Consider the following 27891-nt stretch of genomic DNA (forward strand, 5'->3'; position numbering starts at 1 on the left):
AAAACTTTTTTTTGTTTATTTTGGCTTGTTTGCCAAATAGTAAGAGAACTGTTAATCAAAAAGAATGTCTGTCTTCTGCATAGATGGTAAAATCAGTAGCCACTGCATCCGTAGAGGACTACAGAAATAAACACAAATGATATGGAAGCTTTATTACATTTTTCAGGCTAGCCCTTGAATATTTGGTAGACTTATGGGTAGTAGGGAATCTGCACAAGTGTCAAGCAAAGTGGGGATAAGGATAAGAGAAAATTCATCAAATAAATGTTTTTCATTAGAGAAAACACTGAGAAATTAGCGCTCATTACCCTTCCAGTTAAACTATTGATTAAAAAGTCCCTTCTGCACGTGGGCTTATTTGCCAGAGAATTCAGTGTATGCTTTCACAACTTCTATGAGGCTGTTTTAGTGAGACCTTTTAACTTAGCTGTTTACAAATCTCTAAAAATGGTACATGTTTAATTGCAGAAATTTTCTACCTTTTGAACCATTCTGTTAAATTAAATTAAGCAAGATGTAGCATATTTTTTATCTCAAAGTTGTGCTTTATCTTTTTTTTTTTTTAATCTAGTGTCTAAATTGTGTATCGAATAAGGTTGGCTGGTCAAACTTTGTCTCCACTTCTGTTCTTCCACAAATCATACGATTTTAGGAAGTTGTTCCAAGTTTTATTAGGCCTGAATTTTCACAAAGGCTCTTGAAATCCTTTTCTGTATTCTCTAGACCATTTTACTACAAACTGTAAGCAGGACTAACTGCATCTGTGAAAGTGCAATAAGGATCAAAGCTCTCAGACCCATAAACTGTGATGCATTCTCTTTCACAAAGAGGATGTGAATACTTCTTGGGACAGTGTGAGGGCAGATCCTTGTAGTAGAGACAGCTCAGGCTCAGGAGTCCAGGCCTCCAAACTTGAGGAAGTTCCTCTATAAACTCTGTGTTTTGATTAAAGAAAACTACTTTTCTAGGCTTACAAGGGCAGAGACTCACAATACTGTACATAAAAAAATAAATCAGAGTTCCTCAAACTCCTGACAATTATAGCAGCAGCATCTCCTACCAAGTTTCTTTAGTTGGATTCTTTTGCTATGAGGACTCTTGGCCTCCTCACTGCAGGGGTCACTCTGCCCAATCTCTTCTGGGGCCCTGGGCATTCTGATCTAGCACATGACCTTGCAACAGGCAGCCCTACCTGTGGTGATGGAGGTTGGAATTTGATGATCCTTGAGGTCCAACCCAAGCCATTTTATGATTCTGTTCTATGATGATTCTTGTCTTTATTCCATTTCTGCTCGGTGTTTCTGCTCCCTGCAGGTATTGCTTCTACCTGACCTGCTTCCTCCCTATGCTACAGTGTCACAGCATTCGGGCTGTCTGCTGGCTAGATGTTGGATGGGCAAATGTAATGTCTCTAATGCATCTTTTCCACTACAGAAATAATAAGATTCAATGTATATATTGGTTCGCCAGATTGAAGTTTAGAATTATGACACCAACCTGAAAAATACTGTTAATGATGTGTCACTCTCCTTTCTTGAAACATTTCTATCGCCAAAAAGAAAAAAATAATCCAAAAACGTTATTGATAAAGCACAACCCCTGCCTACAGCCTGAGATATTCCCCCATTTGGGATTCATGGATAACAATTTGTTCCTCTCTCATTGTGATCCCCATCCAAGGAAAAATAAGCAAGATGTTTATCACTTCTCAGGTGCATGTTGCACCTTGCATGAGCTGTCTGTCTGTTAACATCCATAGATAAGATAAAATCACAAACTCTATTCTGTCCCAGCAGGAATCTTGCTGTTGGTATTCTCATTAAATCAATACAGAAATCACAAACTTATACTATATACAAACTTTTGACTACATTGCATCTTTAAGCACAGTGTATGTGTTTCTCCATCTCAAAGATTTATCCAGCCCATTCTGTTAAGAAAGCAGCAATATATGTATGACAATGTATTTTCTTGGTTGCAAGGCACTTTGTTTCATTAGGCTTCTCTGCCTCTTGAAATTTTTAGCAGGTGTACCTTAGTTAATGGTGTTCTCAACTGACACAGCAAGTTTAGATCTATTGGGATTTTTTTAACCTTGAAACATAAGCTCAAGTCATCTGATTATTGTCTGTATTTTCCTTTTGGTTAAACAAATCTGCAAGGATCTAAAAATATTTTTTTTTAGTTGAGAGTTTGGCTTAATTTGAAACACTAACATCCACATGGGAATATTTTGACTAATTTAAAACCTCCTTTATGTGTCTTTTCTTTCCAAAGAAAAACTCTGAAGCCAGTGGGTGTGTGTAAATTAAATTAATTTAATGGACTAAATTATTTCGCAGGCAGCACACACTGGCTGCTGTTGACTTTAGTGAGATTAAGAACATATATATCCAAAGGTAGATTTCAGCCCTCTCTACGGTGTTTTTCTGACTAGCTTTGTACCAGTTAATTAAAAAGTGCTTTCTCAGTGCTGCACTATTGGCTTCATGGTCTGTGTGTAGTGTTTTATATTAGCTGAAGAGATTGGCAAAACAACAATGTTAATTTTCAGCAAGGCCACAAAGAAAGGGTGAGAAAATAAGATTTCCTGGTCAAATTCTCTTTCTAGTGGTACATGAGATATTACCTGCCTTATTGACAATAGCCTTTATATTAATGCAGGAGGATTTTTTCTTGTTGTGACCTTAGTACTTAGTTACATATGCTACCAATCATGGCAAACTGAAAATCATGGGCAAGGAAGTCATATCTATGTAGATGCTACAACCTGATTTTCAATCTATTTTCACAAAATGCATTTCTTTCTAACTTCAGCAATGAACTCTGCAGCGTCTGGAGTTTCCTACACTAAATGTAGCTGTCAAACTCAACAACGCAGCTGCTGTTGCAGGAAATTTAGATAAAAACCAAGAAATAGAGTAATGCTGACAGCACACTTGCAAACAGGACAGTGCAATTTCTCAGTAGATTACATGGCAATGAAGAACAGAATGGGATGTCATTAGTGAGTAGCATGGCACTGTTGCACTTGGACTTCAATATCCAAAGCAGCATTTTGATGAGATCCCATTTGGTTTGCTGCTGGCTGAATGCATTCACAAATCACAGACACTACAAGATTACTGCTAGAAAGCCTTCTAAATGCTTCTTTGTTGGAGCTACTGTCTAAGGCTCATAAAGAGTGGTGTTCTCTTTTACAGAGGATGCTCTTTGAGTCTTCCAAAATGTTTTTGTTCTTACTTTGGAGAACCAAAGATGACAACAATTGTTTTTCCTGAAGCTGAATCTTTTTAAAGTGTCTGAGTGGACATACACAGTACAAATGGTCATTTTGCATCAGTATTTTTCTGTGTGTTGAGTTCTGTGATATTCACTCCGTCAGGAGTAATAAAACTATGCTTTGACTTGACTGATATGTAATTTTTGGACCAATTTAGCATCTAACCCTGAAGCCTTTTGTTGATTCCAAAATGAGAACTGAACTGGTAACAGTATGAGAAGCTGTCATATCTGGAAGACCTGTAGGTGCCATCAACAACAAACTTGCCAACCCAAATTTGTTTTTGAAGTGCAAGTAATAATTTAGATCACAGAACTTTTACTATTAACCTACATTATATTATTATTTGATGCATTCGCCATATTATTTCTTCTGATGGCAGTAATTTACAGGTGCAGAAAAGGAAAAAAATCAGTTGCTGTTCTGCTAAAGAGGACACACTAAGCATTTCATGACATCCAGTATCAGTATTATTGTTTGTGTTTTCACTAATACAAAAATAATAGCCCATCTGGATAGAAATAAGTATTTCAAACAGAATTCTATTTATGATCAAGATTAATACCATGTTTTCCTTTTTACAGCACAAGTATAACTTTTCTACTTGATCCAATGATAATAACTCTCCACTGAAATGATAACTTATTCTGTTCTCAAACCCAGCTTCATATCCATATTGTGCTTCTAAAAATTTATAGCTAAGCTTCAGAATTGGTATATTATTGTTATTTAGGAAGGAAAGAAGTTGATTTTGAAGGTGATGATGATAATTGTAAAGCAAAGACCTGGGGTTAGAAGGAACTTCTCAGGAATTCTGTTGTTTTGATGGACATTTACATCTTATTTAAGCAGGAAAAAGTTAGTGTTACTCATTGTTTTTGCAAATGTTGTATATTGTCTATCTTCTCTGGAAGATTAGGAGCAGGTTTGTCACACAGTAATAACAACAGTGCTGTTTCTATTTCTAATGTGTGTTTCAGTTAGATTGAAGTAGCTATACAGCGATGAACCCTACAAAACATGTGTATCATGGGCCAAATGATCTTGTTTACCAAAAGATTGTAAAGGAAAGTAAATGATACAGAGGATTTTGCAATAGCACTGTCCTTTGTACTTTGTTATTTAAAATAATACCAGACGTGTCTTTGAGTGCTTTGGACCCAGGCAAGCATTACAATAGAGAACAATATTGTGGTCAGAATGCTTTGTTTGCCAGGAGTACCTTGGCACTTTCCACATACAGATCAGTTGGGCTAGCTCAACAAATAGTCATTTCTCAAAATTTTATGCTGTTCTTCATCCTTAGATAACCCCTTATTATAATGAGATTGAGTATTACAGTTGAGTATGGCTTCATTGTTTCCATTTCTAGCACTTTAAGCTTTAACAACAACCTGTACATAAATAGTTGGAATTGTAGTGAAAAACCATCTCAACTTCTGTTTCTACCAGTCATTGTTCCTCATCAATACTGTGAAGTGCAGAAAAATCACGTGCCACAAATATTCTGTGGGTGGACTCTCCCATTGCTGAATCCTGCAGTGACATCAGAAATGAATTAGGAGCATGGATCTGCTAGTTTCTTCCTGAAGAAGTCTCTCTGGTCTGCTAAGAACTGCAAGACCATTCTCACTGAAGAAAGAGATTCTGTTCATTCTACTTCCTGGCACCGCTGAGTATTCTATTTTTGAGTCTAGGTCATAATGATGTTTCAGTAAGGGCAAACTGACCATCTTTAACAAGAAGAAAAGTTTTGAAAGTTGCTGAATTAGTATTATGTCCAAGATTTTATAGTAGTGTCTCTGCTGGCATTAGCTGTGAAATGATTGCCTGCCTTTATGTAAAAGTTTTCAAGCACGGAAGTCTTCAAGTTTTCCCATCTTTCTTTTATACTCATGTTCAAGACATCCTCTCATACTTGTCCTATTCTCCACCAAAGGGCTGTCCACTGTGCTGCAGAGTCCATAGGGAAAAGAGATTCAAATTTAGATGCACTGATTAGCAAAGTGGCTTGACAGTTTCAGTTTCAAGATCACAACTCTGGTGAGGAATAACTGGATGTAGCAGAATTTATCTCAGACCCTTTGGGCTTTGTGAACTTTCTGCTCATTGTTTCATTGTTATTTGACTTGCTAGAGATCTAGTAAGATCATTCCGTCTTCAGCGACCTGTTATTCTGCTGATTTGTAAATGATGGGGAAGAAATGTTCAGCTGTACTATAGGAACTCTACAAAATGCACTGGCCTTGACACTTTTGCTAAAAATAATTTCTGAAAAATAAAAGAACATGTTTTAATTTTGACAGTGAGATTGGAAGTTAACATCTATATGTAGCAGCATGATGGAGTCAGGATTTAAAATTGGGGGCTTTAACAAAGGCAGAAAAAACCTTTCTGTAATATTAACTATTTCATGGAAAGTCCACAGGCCTCTGCCTTATATCATCCAATGGGTGATAAAGATCTCAATAGTAAATGTCCATTTACAGATATTATTTGAAAATCTGCTGTTTTTCAATGGAAATTAAATAATATGATTCAGGATTATGCTGTCTTTGGCCATATTATTTCATAGTTATATTGCAAAAGAAGGCAGTAAGAGCGCCTTCTAATGAGATTCAATACTACAGAGCAATAACAAGTAACAAAGAAGAAAAAAATCAGCTCACCCACCTTCTGAAGATCAGTGATACCTCAAGAGAAGTACAATCTCTGTCCAGAAAGATGGTGCTCACTGGGCTGCTGACCCTTAAATGAAGGGGTAAAGAGGGGTAGATCCAGGCTCCACCCCTTCTGGTCACTCGGGTACAAGGCTTGCACCTAAGCTCCCTGGATTAGCCATGCTTTCTCACCTGGTGCTCAGCCATTACCTGGCAGTTCCACTGCAATAGTACAAAAAATATCAGAAATAATATTGTATAATAATATAATAATACTGTATAACTTCTGTATGTATCACAGGGAGTTTTAGCATTCATTACAAGAAAGAGGTTTTTCAGACTGATTAAAGGGATGCCATTTGTTTGATGCTTATCACTGTAATCAACATGCTGGTGAGACTCCTGATGTGGCTTTGTCACTTATCTCAATGGCAATATTTTTGCATTCAGGTAAATCTTCTGTAACATAGATGAATGTTGTCATTTTTTGCATTACTTGGTGATATTTAGGGCAGTGTTTAAACATTGTAGATGCTGAATATTTTTAAGTTGTTTTTAACAGATGTAGTGAAAAATAAAATTAAGACAGCATAATTTATGTGGAATTCAAAAATGATTGCATTTCAGATGGAGAAAGGCCAGTGAATTTGTTACTAAGAGTTTCCTTGCTTGACTGGAATACTGCTTTCACTCAAGCAGTGAGGACATCACCCACTGTGGCTACCCAAGGCATGCTCAAATAGGGAAACAGTACTGTATGTGGTGCCAGGGACATCCCTAAACATTTAAAAGTGACAGAATAAAAGGAAAACAATTCAAAAGGAGCAATTAAACTATATCCATCAAATGGATATCTATCAAATATTTACTCAGGTTTGTAAGAGCAATTTTCCAGCTCAGAATTCTTCATCAAATTTCTAAACTCTAGTTTGTAACTGAATTCTGCACCGTAAAGTTTGGGTCTTAAAGAAGGGTTTGGACTCCGTGCTGCTAAGGCAATATGAAGCTCAAAGCACTCATTTGTGATTGCTTTCTAGGCTTCTCTTTCATTTCTCTCTTGCTTAAAAGACAGCTATATGAACCTTAGGTCCTCAACCTTAGTGCCTTTATAGAAGGGCAGGTAAAACTTTGCCTATGGGAGCAGAGCAGTCATGCAACCATGTGTCTTGCTCATGTTCAGGGCTTCAACCTTCTGGAATGGAGTACAGGCTGATGTGAGCACTCACTGTGAACCCTCTCAAAACACCAAAGCTGGCAAGCTGCATTTTAGACTTTTAAGGGTTTTATTAGGGACACCAGTATTTGTGGCATGCAGTCTGTAGAGATTTTTCTGACTCCAACTTGATCTTATATCTTTGCTTTCGTCTTCTGGGAAATCCTGATGAAGTAGAAGCTGACACTGCACAAATGCAGTAGATATGAGTGGAAGATGAGTTTAGCATAATTCATTTCAGCCTCTTTTAGGTTGCTGCTTAGGAACCAAACTTGACCCTACATTTTACTCCTTTGTCTGTTGCTGGCACCTTACACATTCCTTTCGCTGCCAGGCATGGCTCTAGCAGTTAGCTGGAGAAGCAAAACCCTCTTTCAGGTTGGACAGGAAGGAGGCAAAGGTAAGATCTCTTGGGTTATACAAATACCAAATATTTTGTATTTCTCCCTTACTTAACATGTTTCTGTCTCCCAAATTCTTTTGTTGCAGATATGTTTTGTGCTTGGTTGGAATTTCCCTCAAAAATAAGAGCTGGTCCATCTTGAACCCGATCTGCCAGTGTGCCTTCCCCAGTTCCTAGTTTTATATCAGTAAACAGTTCAAAAGCCTGTAGTCCTATTTAAGATGGGTGCAAGCTAATACCTCTAGCACAACTCACCCATCTGGCTGAGAACATTTTCCTGAAATGCTTGTCCAGAAATGGAACTCTTAGCCACAGTTGTCAAGGCCAGATGACATTTTACCTGATAAATAAACAGATTAAAAACTTTTAGAGATTTTCTGGTTTTCTGTATTAAGAACTGCTTGATAGATCTTTTGCCACAAAAGTGCCTCAAAGGTTTCTGCAGAGTAAAAAGAAAATAAGGGAATTTTCTCCCTGGATGCAGTTAGGGCTATGTCTTTTGATGTGGAAATGCCAAAGGACAAGTAAAAACTAAAAGCATAGTCATAATAAGACAACAGTGGACACAGTGAGCTACTCAATTGGTTATTTACATGCACGGTACCACCCAAATAGCTATTCTGTTCCATCTCCTTCTGCATATTCAGGAACAGAGCTCTGCAGGCAAAGTAAGCCTGCAGTCACCCACAAAGCTTTTTAAATGTGCCCTTCTCAGCACTGCTATGAGTGACAGGGCAGCATTACTTTTCTGACAGTTGCTGATGCCGTGGAGTGGCAATTCTTTGTTCTTATTTAATGTTATAATTGAATACAAGGATCTGTCTGTTTTGTGCCTGCACCAAGAGACATTTATCATAGACAACCTGTTAATTTCTACTTTCTGTTTGCTTAATAACAAAATAAAATTTACAGGCTGGCTAAAGTTGATACCACTGTGTATGTGCATGTATATATCAAACCTATGAGTCTTACTGTCCTCTCACTGGCAACAGCTAAAGATTAGTTTTGTAGTTTTCTTTGTTCCTTTTCCTTTATATAATAAAATGCAATGCTTGAAGACAAAATTTACCCCTGACCATTATTCCACCACTGAAAGAAGCAGTGAGGGGTTCAGTGATTGGCGTAATATTGAAACTGATGGAAATTCCAGGTTTTAATTTCAATGCAGCAAGTTCCATGGTTGAATTCATAGAAGCCAACCACGTCAGGAAAGTCAGGTGTAGAAGGATAAAAACAATAATTGTTAATGTTGTTGATGTTAACTGAAGAGGACAATTAATACATATTTTTGCAAAGAAGCCAGTGCTGTCCCACTGAGAATGTAGGGAATGTTCTTTTCACATCACACTCATGTCCTCTGCAAGGTCTTACCCGCCTCTTTATACCTGTATGTTGTTTCCTTGCCACAGTACTGACATTTCAGACGAAACACAGTGGCAGTAATTTTTCTGATGAGCACAGAAGTGTGCTTGAGACTTACAAAGGTTCAAAGAGCAACTGGACATTTAGAAAAGAAATGTGCTGAGTGTCCGATCACCTCCAGCTCAGAAAGACCTTGAACTGAAATTCACCAAGGGATGGACAAGCTGGAGAGGGGAGAATTCTCTACATTTGCCTTATTCTCTTCCCCAAACATTTCCTAATAACCACTTCTGCAGATAGGATATTGTGCGGAATGGATTTTTGATCTAACCAGCTATGTCCATTCTTACGCTTTATGAAGTTAGGAATAATAGAGGGTCTGAAATCACATTTGTACCTCCATTAATTCTCCTGGTGTTCTTTATCATAATGTGAAAAGAAAAGGAGAAGATGAATAGATTTAGTTGATTTCAACTGGCTTTTAAGTTATGTATTGAACTCGTGCTTGAAAAATGACTTGTGATACAAATGAAGCATAACCAAATACATAACTGTGACAAATTGATATTAAACGGTCATTGTGAAAAGTGGTGGGAGTGAAATGTGACCTCGCTTTTTTTATTAGTTCTTGGAGAAAAGGCTTTATAATTATTTCATACTGCAGAAGTTCCTATGAGTCTGCTGTCTATACCATGTTTTCTCTGATCCACCGTGCTCCTCTCCCCAAATTGCCTACTACTGGTTGCTATCAGTAGAGGGTTTCTTTTCAGTAGCTACCATTATGAAAGTTTGTTAGCATGGCTTGGGCTTGTGAAAATACTGAAGGAATGTAATTTACTTACTTTTAAACATTTGCTATGCCGCATATTATTTTCATCAAAATTGTATTTTAACACAGAAAAAAATAAAGCACGCATAATGTTGAAGCCAAAGGTTTAAAGGAGGCAGCATAGTAATTCAAAACTGCTCTGGAATCTATCACTTTTTGGTCTGCAACTGTCTGTTGCAAGTGGTCCTGTTCAAATGAATCAGATTGCTATGACTATAAGCTGTTGTTCAGCAAGATCTGAGCTGCTGGTATCCAGCCCTAAGAAATTAACCTTTGCTATACAGACCTTTGGTAGGCAATCTGAGAGAGTGGGTTTTATGACACACTGCACTTGCACAGGCAGCAGCTTCAGTCTCACTCTTCCCACTCAACTCATTCATATCCAACCTCCTCCTTTTAGAAAGAACAGTTACCCATCTTACAGTAGCTGCAGCTCTCAGAGCTTTTCTGTCAACAGGCAGCCCACTCCAAGTGTTCATTTAACCTGTGTTAAACGAACATGCTAACCTGGAGTCTGCAAGTATCAGTGTATGTCTGGACTGCATATGTGCCCATATACCATCTTCATGTCTTACAGCAAAGCAAGCAAAGTGGCTCCAACAATTGCACTATTCATTTGTTGTGATAAATCAGACTGATTATCATCAGTAATGGTGTTACCTTGTATGATTCTGCTCATATGGTCAATTTTTTCCTAATTTTCCCAAAAGAGCCAAAGTTGCTCTGTTGCAAAGTTGCTATGTTATAACTGCTTTGGCATCTTTGGGTTCTCGCTTCACTTTTTTTGTTAATGAGAGGGATCCTTTGCTTCCTGGCCCATCACCAGCCTATCAGAACATGTAGCCTCCAGGTGGCTGTGTGGTTGTGGGACTGTGTCATGCTACTGCTGCTAGAGCTGAAGGGCAAAACTGTAGATTTCTGACTTGTAAAATATGCAGTTAGTTTCAAGTAATTTTCATACAATTTTCAACTAGAAAAACTAGTTAAGCATGCTCTGAATATTAATTGAATTTTAGCTTGACAAGTAATTTGAGAAAAGGAGACAAATTATTCAGAGATCTACCTTTGTGTGGAAGGGTTTGTTGACTCCCTCCCTGAATTATCTGCAAGGAAGACGAGAAGCCTGAGTGATATATAGTATGAAATTGTTTGCTGACAATAATGCAAGAGATCCTCTAAAACATCTGAAGATTTTTTTCTTACAAGGAGATAAGCAAGAATCGTGTATATGTACCTTAGTTCAAGGTTCACAGTAAATCAGTGATGCTTATATCAGTTTTAGATCTAAAATTTGTGCTCTGAGAAAACTAGTGTTTGAGGGACTTGTTATTCAAGTCAAATTTCATGCACACTTCAACTTGTTTCCCTTTAAGAGAGCCCTTACTGTGAACAGTGTTGAGGATTTGACTTATCTGATCTGAGGACAATTCTCTCTGAGTGGAAGAGGGTAATCCTTTAAATTAATACCTGACTTCCTGCTCTAAGTCAGTGTCCTTAGATTGTGAACTGTCATGGAAATCACTTGCACAGTGTGATGTGTAAAATACAGAGAAACTGATTTTTGGCAAATAATTAGGTCATGTAGTAGATAACTGAAGTGAAGGATGCAACTGTTATGAAAAAAAAAAAAGCAACTAGTTAGAGTACCTGTTTTTGTGTGTTGGTTGGGCTTTCTTTCCTGCCATTTTTTTCAGTTTGGCTGTGCTCCTTGGTTCAGCAGAAGGCAGAATGCTGTCCCATTCAAACAACAAGCTTTTCTCTGGGGGGGGTTATACTCCTTAATCCCTCAAAGGGCATATCTTGTAGGCATTTCTGAGAAGAAAAGTACATACCTGTTTTGCAGTCAGATTCTCTCTTTTCAGGCTTATGCAACAGAAAATGTAGATATACTTCCATCCTTCCAGTGTGTGGGGTAAGGGTTCAAAGTGACAGTTCCTAAAGACGTGGCTTGCACTGAGGAAGCAGCATTGTCTGATGAGGCCATCATTCACTATCATGGCTGATGTCTCTGGACAGCGGTGACCTGGGGAGGAATTGAAGATGTGAATGGCTGGAGGGGGAACAACTGTTTACAAGGGTGGATAGTGATAGGACAAGGGGGAATGGTTCTAAACTGAGACAGGAGGTTTAGGTTAGGTATTAGGAAGAAGTTTTTCACACAGAGGGTGGTGACACACTGGAACAGGCTGCCCAAGGAGGTTGTGGATGGCATTCAAGGCCAGGCTGGATGTGGCTCTGGGCAGCCTCATCTGGTGGTTGGTGACCCTGCATGTAGAAGGGGGGTTGAAACTAGATGATCTTTGATGTCCTTTTCAACCCAGGCAATTTATGATTCTATGATTCTATGAACTCTTCTCAGTTCCTCTTTTGTGACTGTCCTGGCACATGATACAGGTCAGGAAGCTATCTGCCCCTTTTCTTTCAGCTTGTGGTACCTGCAGCTGCAGGGTGCTTTCCTGGAGGTCTTCCCATAAACCTTCATAAGCCATGGTTATGGCAAGAGGCATATTGCAAAAACACACTGTCCTTGCATCAGTGGTGCAACCATTGCCTACACATGAATTGGCTGTGATGAATGTCAGGCCCAGGCCAACCCCAGCTGCCACCATGATGCCAATGAATCCCAGGTCCCACCAAGTTCCTTGCTTACATTTCTCTGCAACCCAGGGGCTGGGCCTCTGCCTTTGTGGCCCACCTTTAGTGGTGTCCTTCATGAAACAGGAGCCTTTTTTTCCTCAAACCAGTTACTCACACAGTCTGTGTTTCTGTGCCTCAGGCACTGGGTAGCTCCAGCTTTAAAGTAGCCTTGTTCTTGGCATGAGCAGACCACCTGCCCAGAATGAGAAATGCATGAAACCTTGTAATTTAGTTACCTTGGTAACATCTGTAAGGAACTACCAGTGCTAAACCAGTATTTTTTATTTTTTTATTTTTATTTCTCTTATGGCAACACATTTATTTTTACTTGGCAAAAGTGTGCTTTATGGTCATTGCAGCTGTTCTCCTGAACACTTTTCCTAACTGACAATCGGGAAACTGTTTCTAATGAGCAAGGTTAAATGACTGTAAAAGATGGTATTTGACTTTAAAGTAGAACTGAGATATACCATCAAGTAACAAAGCTTTTGCTAGGCAAAGCCAATGTACATGTATTATTTCTTCAAAATAACATAATGCTTGATGACATTTATTCAGCGTAGGTATTTTATAGGAATTTTTCAGTGGTTGTATTTCAGAATAAGCAGAAAAGATGTTTAATTTTTTTCTTTCACACTGTAACAGGCAGACATGTGCAAGTTTTAGTTATCAATCATTCATCATACGGGAAAAAAAAAAAACCCAAGAAAGAAAAGGAAGAGAGAATTAAAACCAAGTTAATGACTCCAAGCCCAAAGTAAAAGCCTTGCTTTGAACTTTAGCCGTTCCTGGATCTGGCTCTGGACACACCTCCTTTCCTACTCCATCACTCCCATTTAGCCATCCGGCTCCTCTGCACAAGATTCTCAGCTGCCAGGACACAGTGTCTTCCCAAGAATCAGATTTAGGTGCTGCAGAGGAAGCATCGGCCTCAGCTTTTAGCTGTACATTCTCTGGTAACTAAATTGTTTCTCTCTTTGCTCCTAACCACAGATGATATCCTGAACTCTTAAAAGGGAGGAGCCTCCACCACTTGCTGCTGATTGATTTAATTAATTTGAATCTATCTGTCACTTGTTAAACCGATAATCAAGAAGGCAATCATCTAATAACAGTATAAATGCAAATCAGCCCTAGCAAAAGTGTTTCTCTTTTAATTAAATTGAATTTCTTTTTTATATTTCAGAGCTTTTAAAAAATGAATAGATAATATAGCTGTTTTCTTTAAAAGAAAAAAATCATCTCCCTTTTCAAGTACCATTTCCTAGTTCTGAATTATACAATTCATGTAAAAGTGTATTTATTTATGAAACTTTACTCGGAATTTTAATCTTTTAAAATTATTATTATTATTATTATGTGTTATTGTTAAGGTCCTGTAAGTCACAGATCACAAGGAATGGTTAGAGATACATTGTGTTGACGTCAAAATTATGTCACTTCAATCTTTAATTAGCCCCAGGTTTTTAAATAAGAATGTCACAGTGAGATGGTGCCTAAAATGCAAGTTGTATATATTTAAAAATCTGCTTTCAGGAACAGCGTGTATCTTTTAGTCTGTACACGTTTATATTTACAAGAGAGGTAATGTAAAAATGTTATAAACTGAAACATATCTTGCTTATTGTTTTTTTCATTGCAGCCATTAAATATAAAGCATTTTGTAAAAGTTGAATCTGCTCCTTAAGTAAAAGCATTTAAAATGTCATTTTTATTATGTATTTTCATGAAAATAGATTTTTTTACAGGTTTAGAAACCAAAAAATCTTCACAATGGGAGCCAAGTCTTACATACTTTGACACAGTGGTGTTGGATGCGTGCAGCAAGCAAAATGCTGATGTATGATGTCTTGCCTGTGGCTCTTTAAGAACTTAAGTGAACTAGATCATTACTAATTTGTATTGTAATTTTCTTCACTTTCAAAATTCTAATCTGAGGGTCGGAATACTTGTTTTTTACTGTGTTAACTATTGATAGACAACAGTTTGATCAATTGTGTAGCTTGAAGTGTGAATGTTTCTGAGCACATCCTTTAAAGTATGCATTGTGGTGTCTTTAAAAACCATATGTGTATGAACATGTTTGTTTCTTTCAATGGAAAATGATTAGAAGAGCCTTGATAGCAGATGTCATATAAAGGTCCATTTCATCTCATGTCTCCAGTTTTGATCTGTGTGAATTCCAGGTGGCTAACTCCTCAGTTTTGATTCCAGCTTTACTACCTATGATATACGCAGACTTGTAGGACTCTGGGCTGGGCTTTGCACCATGAGCTAAACTACATAAATTGCTGTAAGGTGCTTGGTAGAGCAAGTAAGCAAATTGAGGTCCAAATTCATCTACTGAAGGATAAATTGTTTATTAGATAGCCAGAGGACTGCTTCAGAGTGAACAGTGGCTGAGAAAGTAGAACAGGTGGCAAATCCCAGTGCTGACAAACACAGGATATACAAACACAGAAGCATGCCAAAATATATGTTAACCTGACTTTTCAGCTGTAAAATATAGGGGCCAACACCACCACATCCCGAGTCTCCAGATGTAACTTCCACGTTGATAATTTAATCATTTATTAAGTGGTGTTTTAAAATATATTGTAACACAAAAAATGAGCAAAAGAGATGAGCACGTGAACGAAACAAAGAGGGGATCTTTTGCTTCTGGAGTCGATTTTCCCAATGTAATCTCTATTGCCAGCAGTGAATACATTGGTTATATTTACATTGTGTAAGAGGATGTTTATGAATATGACATATGCTGCTCTGCACCTTTAAAACCTGAGACTTACATTCTCTCTCAATACCATGTGCATCTCTGTTAACCTCAGAAATACGCAAGACTGCAGCAACGAATACGATATAAGAATAAATAGATCCACAGACATATGGACAGACAGATTGTTTAAGACAGATTTTGTCACTTTGTCCCTAAAAATCCAGTGTGATGGTTAGCTTTTGTGTACACAGTGACACTAAGGTGTCAGCCTGGATCATTTCCCTCAACTTAGCAATATTTTGTTGATTTACACAAAGTTTTTATTTGAATAAATGGAGGGGTGTGCACACACATTTTGCAAAAATGTACTGAGATTAAGTAACATAAACCTTTTTAACTCTACTTTGAAAAACATTGTGAAAATATAAATTATGTTTGAACTGGACAAAAATGATGATGTGGCATATGACTGAAAATATATATTTTTTAATAGATGATTCAGCTGCAGAGAGTTTTAATGGCAATGAGACCGTGGGACACAGTTCCAATGCTTCAGGGGGAACACACTGCAGGGAGATGGCAGAAACCAACAGTAATGGCAAAACAAATCTGGAGCAGGATGAGCAGCCTCTGAACCTGAGTGACAGTCCCCTCTCTGCTCAGCTGACTTCAGAATACAGACTAGATGATCACAGCAGTAATGGAAAGAACAAATACAAGACTCTCCTAATTTCTGATCTCAAGATGGAACGGGAGGCAAGAGAAAATGGAAGCAAGGTAAGATGCTTCCACGTGCTCCAGATATGAAGTGTGTAGATTAGAAAAGGAAACGCTTTGAGAGGCCAAACCAAAGGTTATTCCCAGATAAGTACTTATGCAATGTGTCTAATGTTTGTCACATCATTACTCAAATGATATATATGGATTTGTATGCTGTTACACATATATGATGCATACGTACATTAAGTGTATGCAAGTGTATATGGGTGTACACGTATATACATAGGCATACATAGTGCGTTCACACTTCAACAAAAATCTTTGCAGTTCTCCATCAGACATGAATTTTATCAGCTTTTTTATTGAGGACTGTCTACATTATCTATTTGAGAGATATAAGAGTATGTTATTTAATAAATAAACAGATAGATATATACTGGGATACACATCTATATGTATATTTATAGATGACCATCTCATTACATGTATTATGTGTCTATAGAATGAATCCATATAAATGTTAAGTGTGTATGCCCAAACAAATTACTATGTGTGAACCATCAGCATCTGAAAGGAACTGATTGGGTTCCTTCCTGATTGTTTGTGTTATGCGAGCACCTAACCTGAATTAAAACTGACAAATTTGCTTTAAGAAGCTGTAATCCCCTGAGGGCTTTTCTTTGTAGTTGCAGTTATGTGGGTGAAGAGGAGCAAGAGTGCTTATATTGTGAATAAAGGCAGATCCTATAGACTAGACAGATAGCTTGATTGATATTCTTCATGAGGGCATGACAAATGTAGGAAGGGTGAAGAAATGGCTTATATCATAGAAATTATCTGTTGTTCTGCTCTGCTCTTATTGGCAACAAGTTCTTGATTTTTTAATCTGATAACTCCCAACTGGATTACCTCTTTTACAGCAGCAATAATAAGATGTTAGTACTGGATCCAAATAGTTTTAATGCTGGTCACTAGCTCTCAGCAGCACACTTCAAAATAACCTGACAATACAGGTTATTTTGTTTGAACTCCCTTGTTTTTTGCAGAGCTTTGAAATATGAGTGATGCGAAAAATCACTTTTTTTAGGCAATCCATAATGGGATTGTACATGACTGATGCCTGGAGAAGAGCAGTTATTTTCATGAAAGTTTTAACTCCTGTCATCATTGCCTGTGGTGTAAAAATAAAAACTTGAAATGTTAATTCAAGTGTCTGGTTTTGATGGGTAAAAAAAAGGGAGACAAAAAAGGAGATTGTTAGTAGTTCTCCTTCTTGGCCAGTCCCATTTAGTGAATCATGTATACCCAAACTTTCTCCACCAGACCTTCATGAAAACTTATTTATCAGCATGGAATGCATTTGTTTCTACAAATTCTAATTTATTGAAAATGTTCTGAATAACTCAAGTCTGGGAGTGTGTATGCACTCCAGTGCTGGATTTATTCACTACTTTGTCTACTGCACAGTGAGTTCCAAATTGGCATATATGAATGGTATTTTCATTTGCTCCAGGGCACGTTGTTCCAATGAACCTTCTCTAAGCCAGTCACCCAAACACTGATAGACACGCAGGCTCTTTCGCCTGAGGTGTATTACTGCTTTTGCCATTACTCTTGTACACAAATAAGCTTGGTGAAGGAAGGGAGAAATCTTAATGTGGAACTCATTCACAGCTAAGATGAGAATATAACCTAATATTTTCTTTTCAGTTTTATTCTGTTTCAGTGCAGACACAAAGAAAAAAAAGTTATCAGAAAGTGTAAAAAATCTATTTGTAATGAGTTGAGATGACAACCAAAGATAACTCATTCTTTGTTACTCCACAAATTTTAAGAGGTCTGAATCATCCCCCACATTGATATACTCTTTCATCACTCACTGTCATCCTACCCACTCCATACTGCTAACGATATGCAAATTTGCCTCCCCTTTTTGTCCTAGCAAAATTCATGTTGATGGTTACAGTTCATTTAAATATATGATTGATTAAGTACGCATGAAAAATTATTAAATATGGAGTGAAGACTTCAGGAAGAGCATACTTCTGGAATGAAAAAAAAAGTCAGAGGTTTGTAAGCAAATTGTAGAATAAAATTGTTTTTGTGGCCACATTGTTATCTTACAGATGAATTCTATTCATAACTTTTAAATTTAAAAGTAGTTACAGAACAATTTTAGAAGTAACAAGAATCATCAATATGTTAGAACAAAATGGGCTGTACAACACCTCAGTGTTTCATTCACATACACGTTTACTTATATAAATCATTACTGTTGTTTTACCTAGAATTCTAAAGAGTCAGAGAATGTCTTACAAGTCTTACACCTGATCAAGAGAAAAATTACATGAGTTATTAGTGGTAAAAAAATCTGTTTTTTTAATACAGGGAAATATATTTTAAATCATTGGGCTAGCATTGCAGGAAGTAATAATTTATGCTTCATCCATTTTCTACAATGGCCCATTCAGCCTCCAGAAGGTGTTACTTGCTTGAGATGGCCAAATCTCTGTGAAACCCACAGGTGAAAGAATGGAGCTGAGAAGATCTGATGGCTGATGTGTTTCTTATCTGCTCTACCTGAATCACCTTTTGGATACTTCATCATAGGTTTTAACTAACTCGAAGCTGCAGTTTCTCTGGTCAACTTGCATTCATTTGGATCTGTCTCTAGATTTAATGTAACTTACACTGTCACGTCAAAGCTGAATAGCCAGAATAAAAACCAAAAGGTTACTTGTCTTTAGTTGAAAGTTATCGACACATTATATCTCCTCCACCAAATCACAGACTTTTAATGTGAATTTATTTTCCTACTGCAAACCAGTAGTATTCTTAAACTATATTGGAGGTATTTGGTTGTACAACGCTATTTTTAAGAAAATTTTCTTCACGTGTAGTGGTGAGCTCCACCACTTGACGACACAATTCTGATTGATAATTGTGTACATGCTGTGGATGTATGATCACAGGAAGCATTTGGAGAAAAAAATGATAGTATTTCCGTCATATTTTCTTCACATATCTGGTAGGTAATAGGCAAACGTTTAATGAAAATTCTCACATTTTTGTTAGATTCCAATTTTTAGAATATCCACCCATTTTAAGCAGTTATATGCTTACGGTGTGTGGTAAGTTTGCTAGACAGAGACCTCATTCTGAAAGAGTGAGAGAGTTCTGGATGTCAAAACAGGGACAACTGGCATTTTCCTAAAATCCATGCTCATAGACAAAGTAATGAGTGATTATTAAGAAATGTGGATTTTCTGGGAATCAAGTTTGTTTGAAAGGACCGATGCATAATTGGAGATCAGAAAACCACATGAAGAAATTTCAATTGAAATTTGCAAACTAGCAGAGCACATTATTGAAAGAACACTCTAATTTTATTTAGTCTTTAAAAACTGATGTTGACAACACTCCCTAAACAAGAATTACATTTTAGAGGACAGTCTAAAATTTCTCATTGGATCCTCAGTTTCAAGCAACAAGAATGTGTGGTAACTTTTGTGTGGAAAGAGCACATTCTGTTTGCCATGGAGAGTTTTGCCAAATTGCAACCTAACCTTAAAATGTGGTCCAAAATTTTTACCATTCACTGAATTTTTTTTAATAAAAGAGGCATGCTTCAGTAGCATTAGATATATACGTTTAAGTATGCATGCATACTTTTATGTATATATATACATGTATGCTTCATATATATAGTTTTATTAAGCTGATATTAGGCAAGTGGTCCTCCAGTAAGAACCAGATGTTCTTTCAGATCAGTAGAACTCCCTACAGCCATTTATGGTTCTACTGAAATCAGTGGAACTTTGTCTAGATGGAAAAATATATACATATGTCTCAACAAGACTGAATCTGTATTATGGAAAACTTATAAAAGTACTCATCTTTAAGTATTCTGCAAATGCAGTTATTTGAATTTAAACAGTTAAGTGCATTTATACCTTATTTCAGATCATTATGTGTGAGACTGCTGTGTTTGGTTTGACCACGGTGGAGTCTACATAGCAATGAGATTTTTGATTTCTGATTCTTGTGTTACTGCTTTTTCCTACAGTGTACACTGTATTTTGAAAACTCATTATGTAACATTATCTCTTACACCTCATTTATTTCATGAAATACAGCAAGTGCACACCTTTTAAATGGTTTTCTTCCTTCTGCATCGGGTTACAGTAATACACTATGGGAAAACAGTTTTTTCAGCTAATCAGCCATACTAATGTTGTGCTGTATACTCTACATGGATTATAACAAATAGCTCATCATGTATATACTGCAAAGGACACCCATCATGTGAAAAACTTCTGTTCTGAGATTTCCCAGATAGAAATATGCGCTACTGATCATGAATGCCTACGAGGTGCATTAATGTGAAGTAACAACACACACCATGTGTCCACTTTGTCCAGATACCTACTAATTGCAGACAGTTGGCTAATTTCTTTTTTTTTTTTATGCCAGAAAGATTTGTGACAGAAAAGTTGGACACCTCCAGACTTTGCATGTATGGCAGGCCAAATTAATATGATCTATAATTAGCTTGAGTGTGTAACTGGCTGCATGGAGAAGCACAGAAGGTTATTAATTTTTCTCTAAGTCTGAAAAGAAAAGCAATTTTAAAGGAGAGAACAATAAATAACAATTGCTGCACACAGTGACCTTTAGTTATAATACTGCATTCCAATGTAGCAAGCATTATAGTTACAGTGGCTCACAACACTTCAGAGCTTTCATATAATTTCTAAAAGGAAGTCCTTTCTTTCTACAACTCCTTTAATGCTAGAATTTTAAGTGATTCCCAGTCTATTTTTTCCAACTTGATATAAAGAATTGTTATCATAGACCATCACCTGGGGCTGTTTGTCCCCAGCTACTGCAACTTCAAGCTGGTATTGTAGCGGATGCACTTACACAGTTGCAGGTTAGCCTAGCAGGCTACCCATTTTTAGGAAATGTCTAAGTCTAAGAAGGTTTTAAAGACTGTAAGCTTACAGAAGTTCTGAAAGCGAAAGCATATGTGAGATGCGAAGAGTCATTTGAACTTTCTGCATGCTTCTGTAGGTAAAACTTCTGTCATCTTCAGTAGGTAGTCCACTTGCAGCTTCTTGTAATATCTGTTTTGTTGGGGTTAAGCATTATTGAAGGAAACATACAGAATCAAAGAAATCTGACCTGAAAAAAACACCCAATACAAATATACAGATAAAACTGATGTAATCTGTTGGTACATGATTCCAGCTAGTTTCCAGAGGTGCATGTGAATGTAGCCACAGTTAGATTCTGAAGTTAGATCTCTGAAGAATAAGGTAGAGTTTCAATGTGTTTCTTACCCATTCTCTCTTTTTTTTTTTTTTAAAGTAGTTACATCAGTATAGTATGAATTGTCATTTCTAATGTCCTGTAAATGGCATCAAATATGATACTGGGTATCTGAGGCACATGGAGTCACTTGTTTCCCTCTGCCTGTATGTTTGTTTTCAGGTTTGCCTTAAGAAATGCTCAGAATTTAAGGGATCATGCAACTTTTTTTTCAAAGCAAGTGGTGTCCTCAGGAGTTAAAGAGGACATTTGTACAGAGCACTGGTGGTTTATTGAGTTACTTAGGATGTAATTTATTTAAAAGAAATCATGATGAGGTGCGAAACAAGTGTGCATGTACCTGAAGGGAGGGATGAAATGAAAACTGTAAGAGTTTGGTGTGCTGAAGAATAGTGTTGGATACACTATTTACCTTTTTCCTCTTTTCCTTCCTTCCTCCTTCCTTCCCTATCCTTTCTTTCTCTCTCCCTTCCTCCTTCCCTCCCTTTAAGTTTGTGCTGCCAAGTGCCCAGATTACAGATTATAAATATGGATTAGGAGTTAGTTGAGGTTTGAGAAAAAACTGACAGCAACTTATGGTCTTCACAGAACCTCTTGCTCATTTCTCTTGCCTGAAGCTGGATCTCACTGTGTCTGTGAGAAGAGGAAACTGGATTCCTTTTGCATTATTTTCAGTTATTATATTTTCCCTCAATTCCATAGTCAGATAGAAAGTGTTAAAGCAGTGGCATATTTTACTGACTGCTGTTTTGTTAATGTGTCTTAAGAGTCTGCATACCAGATGTTTGACAGCTTTGTTTTATGGATTAAGCATCAAGTCCATGGAAGACTCAGAGTGAAATTCTGTTTTCTATTGTAATGACTACCCTATGAGGAGGGAAGCAAAGTCTGATGAAAGGTGTAGACAAGGACTTGTTACAATACTAGGTGCTATAACAGATTTTGAGCAGACAACAATAAAAGAGCAGGACAGAATGCAAACCCATAATGATACACATCCTATGAAGCAGCAAGACATCAGCCCACATTAGCCTGTAGCCCTACAAGGTTCCAGCCTGCTTTCACCATTCCAGACATAGCACCAAGAAGAGGGGGGTAACTTCTTCCAGCTGTGCCTTAATTATTATCTGATTGATTGTTGCTTTTCATCAAGTCTTGGGAAGTACTTTGTACTGAAACTCAAATGAAGAAATGAAAACAGAAGTGAACTGAATGTGAAATCCACCCTTCCTGCCATCTTGTATAGGTGGTACAAGGCTACAACATCTTTTGGCTTGCATCTTTGGTGTGTGAAGGCAGGTGAAAATTTTCTGCTGATCAATGCATCTTGTTATTTCTCTTGTATTCTTAGGTCTGTGCAAATGTAGCAGACACCAGTGTTTTCCACAGCTGCTTTGGAGGTGCACTGCAATAGAAAGAGACAGATTCCTTTTCATCCATACACAGAGAATAAAAAATGAATGCAAGGAGTTCTACAGTCTCCTCCTTTTTTCCTACCCGCTTATTTACACAAGAATAAGACAGAGTGACCTGTTTTCTCTTTATCAATTCCTACTTCATACGTAGGATTTATGTAGTTTGATCTCATTGTAAAGACATAGACCTTTAGATTTTGCTTTAGAAGAAGTTACTGTATTTATTGTTAGTAGAAAGGTACAAGGAAGAAAAAAGTTATTTTCTTTTTCTTTTCTTTTTTTTTTTTCCTCTGCTCTTTGATAGGGTAATTGTTATGGGCCGCTGAGAATTGTTTCTGGCACTGAAAATTTGATACTATGTTAAGGATCCTTTTCCTTAAAAAATAAGGTAAATTTATAAGACATCCAGATTTGAATCTTCTGAATTTGGGTGTTATTCAGAATTAATGGCAGAAGAGAATGATGTTATAATGAGAAACAACTACAGGTGCATGCAAAAATTAGTGCGTTATTTGTCAGGAAATATGAACGCTCTCGGATTCTCTAGCAGTTGCATCCATCAAAGCCCTTTGTTTATACTAACATCAGTTCCATGTCTAATTCCTCCTACTGGAAATACATTTAGTAGCTGGTTTTCACTTTCTGCGAAAACCCTTGAAAATGAAATTGGTTCCCTGCAGGGAATTCATTACGTTGATGCAAATCCAGAACAGTTAAGCTGAAGTTGATGATGTTACTTCAGATTTACGTATTTGTAACAGAGAATACAATCTGGCTCTGTATGCATATGAAATCACAGCTAATGTGTAACTGGTATGGAAGAGAATATTTTTTAATATGATCTTTCGTAAATCTTCTCAGATTTTTTTAAAGGAACAAATGCACACTGGTCATGTAGCAGACAGTTGTGCTGTTGATTCCAGATTGCATGTGTGTTACTCATAGATCCAGCTGTCTGTCTTCATTCACACCCACCTTTGGAACCACTCATCCCTCATACTGGAACAGAAGCAGTTATGACTGGAGGGGATGCAGAATTTTATCCACCTTGTTTTTAGTGACTGGACATCTGTTCAGCGAAGTGAAAAAGCAATCAAGGGCAGCAGCAATCAATGAGGTAAGGTGTATGAAATTACTACGTTTGTCCCTATGTGCAGCCGAGAACTTTTTATAACTCAATAGCCTGGGAACAATTGCCTGTATCTTTCAGGAAGATTCCTGTTGACTTCAACCTGGGTTTATTCTTGACAGATGCCTTTAGGACTGGGTCTTGTTACTGTGAAAAATACCTTTAGTCCCTAACCCTTGCTTTTGTGAGTGTGCTTTTTTTCGTTACGAGGGAAATTGAATTTATGTTGAAGACCTACTGGGTCAAATGTTCACAGCAGCTTTTTCTTCTCCTTCCATTATCACAGCCCCTCTACCAACTAGAGAAATACAGAGAGCAAATCTTCCTCTTGGAAGATTAAATACTATTTGATGGGAAATTGAGTAAGATATAATGGGGCAGCAATAATTGCTACTCGCTGCAACTACATTTATTCTTAATATTATTTAGAGCTGATGAGCTGTCATTTTTTTATTTTTCAGATGACAGAGGTTGAAGAGCTAATCCTGAAAACAGATCTGTGATGAATAGCTTGATAATTGGCCACATTCTACATGTTATTCCTCCAAAACTATATTGTTATTTAAGAAACTGATAATCCTGAAATTTTATCATATTTTTTTTTCTTATGATATTGAATTATTTTCTATATACCAACTCTGATGCTGAGGAAAGAAGTTACAGGGCTTTTTTGGTCCTTTTTTTTTTCTTTAATGACTTTTAAGCCAATGTGTTGCTGAGGTTTTAAAATAAATATATTTTTAATTAGTTCTTATAGATTCCCCTTTTCTTGTTTTTTTGTTGAATGAATGCCATTAGTCAAATGTCTCGCTGCATATGTTTGATACACCTGTAAACATACTGTGCTTTCCCTCTACAGCTGGGAGTAATCGGGCACAATAGAACACTGAATGCTTATTTCAGATCCTCAGTTATTCAGGTAACTGGATTTTCAAGGTGATATGAAGGAGGTGAATAGGTTAATTTTTAAGAGAGGAAGGAAGGAGGAACAAGTAAAATTCACTTTTTAAACTATTTAATTATTCTGCTCTCTTCTATCTTTATCTTTGTTGCTTGTCCATCTTCTTGCTGCTTTGGCTTTTTCTGTTAATTATGTTCTGTTCTACTCTATTTGCTTCCAAAGACTCCTTGGAAGACCTAGCTGAAATTTTGTGTTTACAAATAAAATAATGTAGATAATAATATCAATTACCAAAGAAGGGCATTGCAAGGAGTCACCTGAGTTACTGTGTCCCTTTCTCTTGAAATGGCAACCTATATCATAAAGGGAGGATCCAGGACAGTGCAGCTCACCAAACCAAAATATCCATGAAATTCTGGTTAATAACCTTTAGCCTTATAAGAAACAATTGTGCAGCTGAGTTGTGACACAGGAAAAATGTGAGGTATACTGGAGATATCACTGATGCCTCAATCTCTGCAGTAACAAATAATTTGCTAGATGAATTATCCAAATGGTTCCTTTCCTTCCCTACAGAAGAGGGAAACAAAACCAACAACCTCCAGTAGTCCCTAACAGTCTGCTTCGAGTTTTATTTTTGCTCTGTGTTTCATCAAAAGATATTGCCTTATACTCTAGCTCTAACAGTGACCAATTAGGTATGCTTCAAAGATATACAGAAAAATGCAGTATCTAAAATCATGATTGTGACAGAGAGGGAATGGTAATGTAGGGAAGCAGTAGAAGCTGTGAAATATGTGCTATGTTAATTAAACATGCTCAAAAGTCATTGATCAAATAATCTTTCAAAACACTTGGTAACAAATAACCCACTGGTTGTTATGAACATTACAGAACAGTGTTCTTGTGTAAGCAGAGAAAAATCCTGGGAGTTGGCCTTGAGTTCTGTGTAAAGAAATCTTTATTTTTATCTTGGGTGCTGATGACAAAGTACGGAAATGTGAAGTATGAAAATATGTTGCCAAAGGTAGGAGTATATAACTTGTGTTTTCATTTCATAGAAGTGTTATGCAACTTACATGAAACACTATACATCCGTAGAATATTTACTAACCTGCTGCTTCTTGGAGCTCACAAGACTTCTGTATACTCCAGCTGTTACCTGGATGTTGGCATAATACAAATACTTCCCCTACAGATGCTTGTTCTCTTCAGCTGTTTTGGTCACATATTATCATTCTCAGAATCCTTTTGCATCTCTACAGTTTGTTTTCTTAATTTTTCCCATCCCAAGGTTGCCATGAGTCACTCCCTTGATCTTATGGATAAACAATACATGCTGTTCTCTTCCTATTTACATGTACATTCACAGAAGCATATATACACTTTGATACATGTGTAAAAATATTTATTCATATATTCTTTTTTTCCTGTTGTCTGATGAGAACAGTCCTATTCAGTAGTCGTGACTGGAAGTTGAAGGCATCACATGGATGAATCAAGAGCATAAGAAGTCTTCACATCTCTTGTTGTTGAGGCATCTGCAACACCACACAGCTAACCTTTGTGTACAGGTGCTCTGGTAGACAAGAATATGTGATGGTCTTTCATGAGCATTTTAATTAAAATGTGAATGTTATCTTGTATGTTGCTGCTGATTCCATTATATATTTGGTGCTTGGGTAGAGCTCATGATGTAGTGTGTTTCCTCTGCTCATGTTTTTCACGGCCTTTGGGAATTGTCTTACTCCATCAGGAAGAGCCTTTTGGAACTATTCAGAATTTCTACCCTGTACTGTTGGTCTTGCTCCTGGTCTGGATAAGAAAATATACAAGAAAAGCGAGGAAAGGTGAGTTGATTTCCTTAGTGGATAGCATGAATGGCCCCAGTATGGTATGACCTCAGTCCTCAACCTTATACTATGAATTCCTTATCAGCACTCAAAAAGATACGTGGATATTATTTGGCTCTTTTGTATTGAATAAGTGATATTTAATTTTTTTGCCCCCTCCCCTCCCAAATGCATGTGTTTTTGTTCCCCTTGTACAGTCAGTCACAAACTCTTAACAAATGTTTTACAGATGGACCCCCGTGGGACAGAACATCTGTCAAGAACTGTACTGAAAAATTGAAATAAAAATTTTAAACTTCCTGTTTCCCTCAACGTGTTTGCTTAGAGGGAATAGCTGATTTTAGTGGAAAAGAAGAATCTGGGGCATGTGTGACACTCTACACTCTTTTGGCTCAGCTCAGGAATGGAGGAACAGAATAACAAATGCCAGTATCTTATGGAATATGCTTCTTCCATTAATGCTGATTTTCTTACAAAGTTTATGCTTCTGTGCAACTCATTAGACACTTTTAAAAATCCACCTCTATACAAAATAATACAATTAAATGTTCACTCTGCCTTCAGGAAGTACATACAAGTTTATGTAATACTGAAAAAAGATACTGGAAACCATAGTGGATTTGAACATAACACCAAGAAGTTGGAAAAACTTGCAATGCAAGGAGAGAATTGCACTAATAGAAATAAAGCAAAACGGCAGCTTCTTCACAGATATTCTCACTGATTCTTACCAATTAATAGGTTATACTGTATTTTACAAGACAAAGTTTCTAAAAGACTCAGTGGCTGAAACTCACTATTTTTAAAACTGTCTGGAACTGTGATAAGCTATTTTTACACCTGTTAACAACTATTCCTATGAAAGCAGGTAACTATTACATAAAACTATTCAGCGTAAGATAGTTGTTCTTTACATAAATATTTGTTCTACTTAATGTGCAATTTATTTGGAATGATTGTTGGCTTGTAGAAAAGAGTGAAAAGTATTTCCTTCTGTTCAGATGTTACTTGATGATGTTCTGCAGTGCAGATATTCTCTTCTGCACTTAAAATCCATGAGTCTCTAGAAGTATCACAGAATTGTAGCAGTTGGAGTCCAACTCTTCTGCTAAAGTAGGTTCACTGCAGTAGGTTGCACAGGAGGGTGTCCAGTCAGGTCTTGAAAATCTCTGGAGAATGAGATTCCACAGCTTTCTGGGCAGCCCATTTCAGTGCTCCACCTTGAATGCTTTAAAGAGCCAAAATGGCTTTTAGTTTCTTAAATCGCTAGTTCCCTGGCATAAACTTATGAAAAACCTGGCCTAGGTGTCTATAACTTGCAGTCCTCAGCAGATCTTAAGCCCTGCATACATATGTGGCTTGGTGTATAAAACCCTGGATGGACTATTTATTCTTACAGCAGTAACCATGCCAACTGAAGATAATTCTCACCAGTATAA

At 37.1% G+C, this 27891-nt stretch overlaps 1 protein-coding gene across 4 annotated transcripts in view; it reads left to right on the forward strand.

The window, feature by feature from the left end:
- Nucleotides 1–27891, forward strand: part of NOL4 (nucleolar protein 4) — a 183867-nt gene that overhangs the window by 89848 nt on the left and 66128 nt on the right. For all 4 annotated transcript variants that reach the window (XM_042839931.1, XM_042839932.1, XM_042839933.1 and 1 more), the window contains exon 6: nt 15597–15880. In XM_042839931.1, the coding sequence (XP_042695865.1) occupies nt 15597–15880 (284 nt within the window). The remainder of the gene's footprint in view (nt 1–15596; nt 15881–27891) is intronic.

Source organism: Centrocercus urophasianus, unplaced genomic scaffold (genome assembly GCF_019232065.1).
Source record: "Centrocercus urophasianus isolate 14NV4802_14NV808 unplaced genomic scaffold, USGS_Curo_1.0 seq_11, whole genome shotgun sequence".
Taxonomy (NCBI): Eukaryota; Metazoa; Chordata; class Aves; order Galliformes; family Phasianidae; genus Centrocercus; species Centrocercus urophasianus.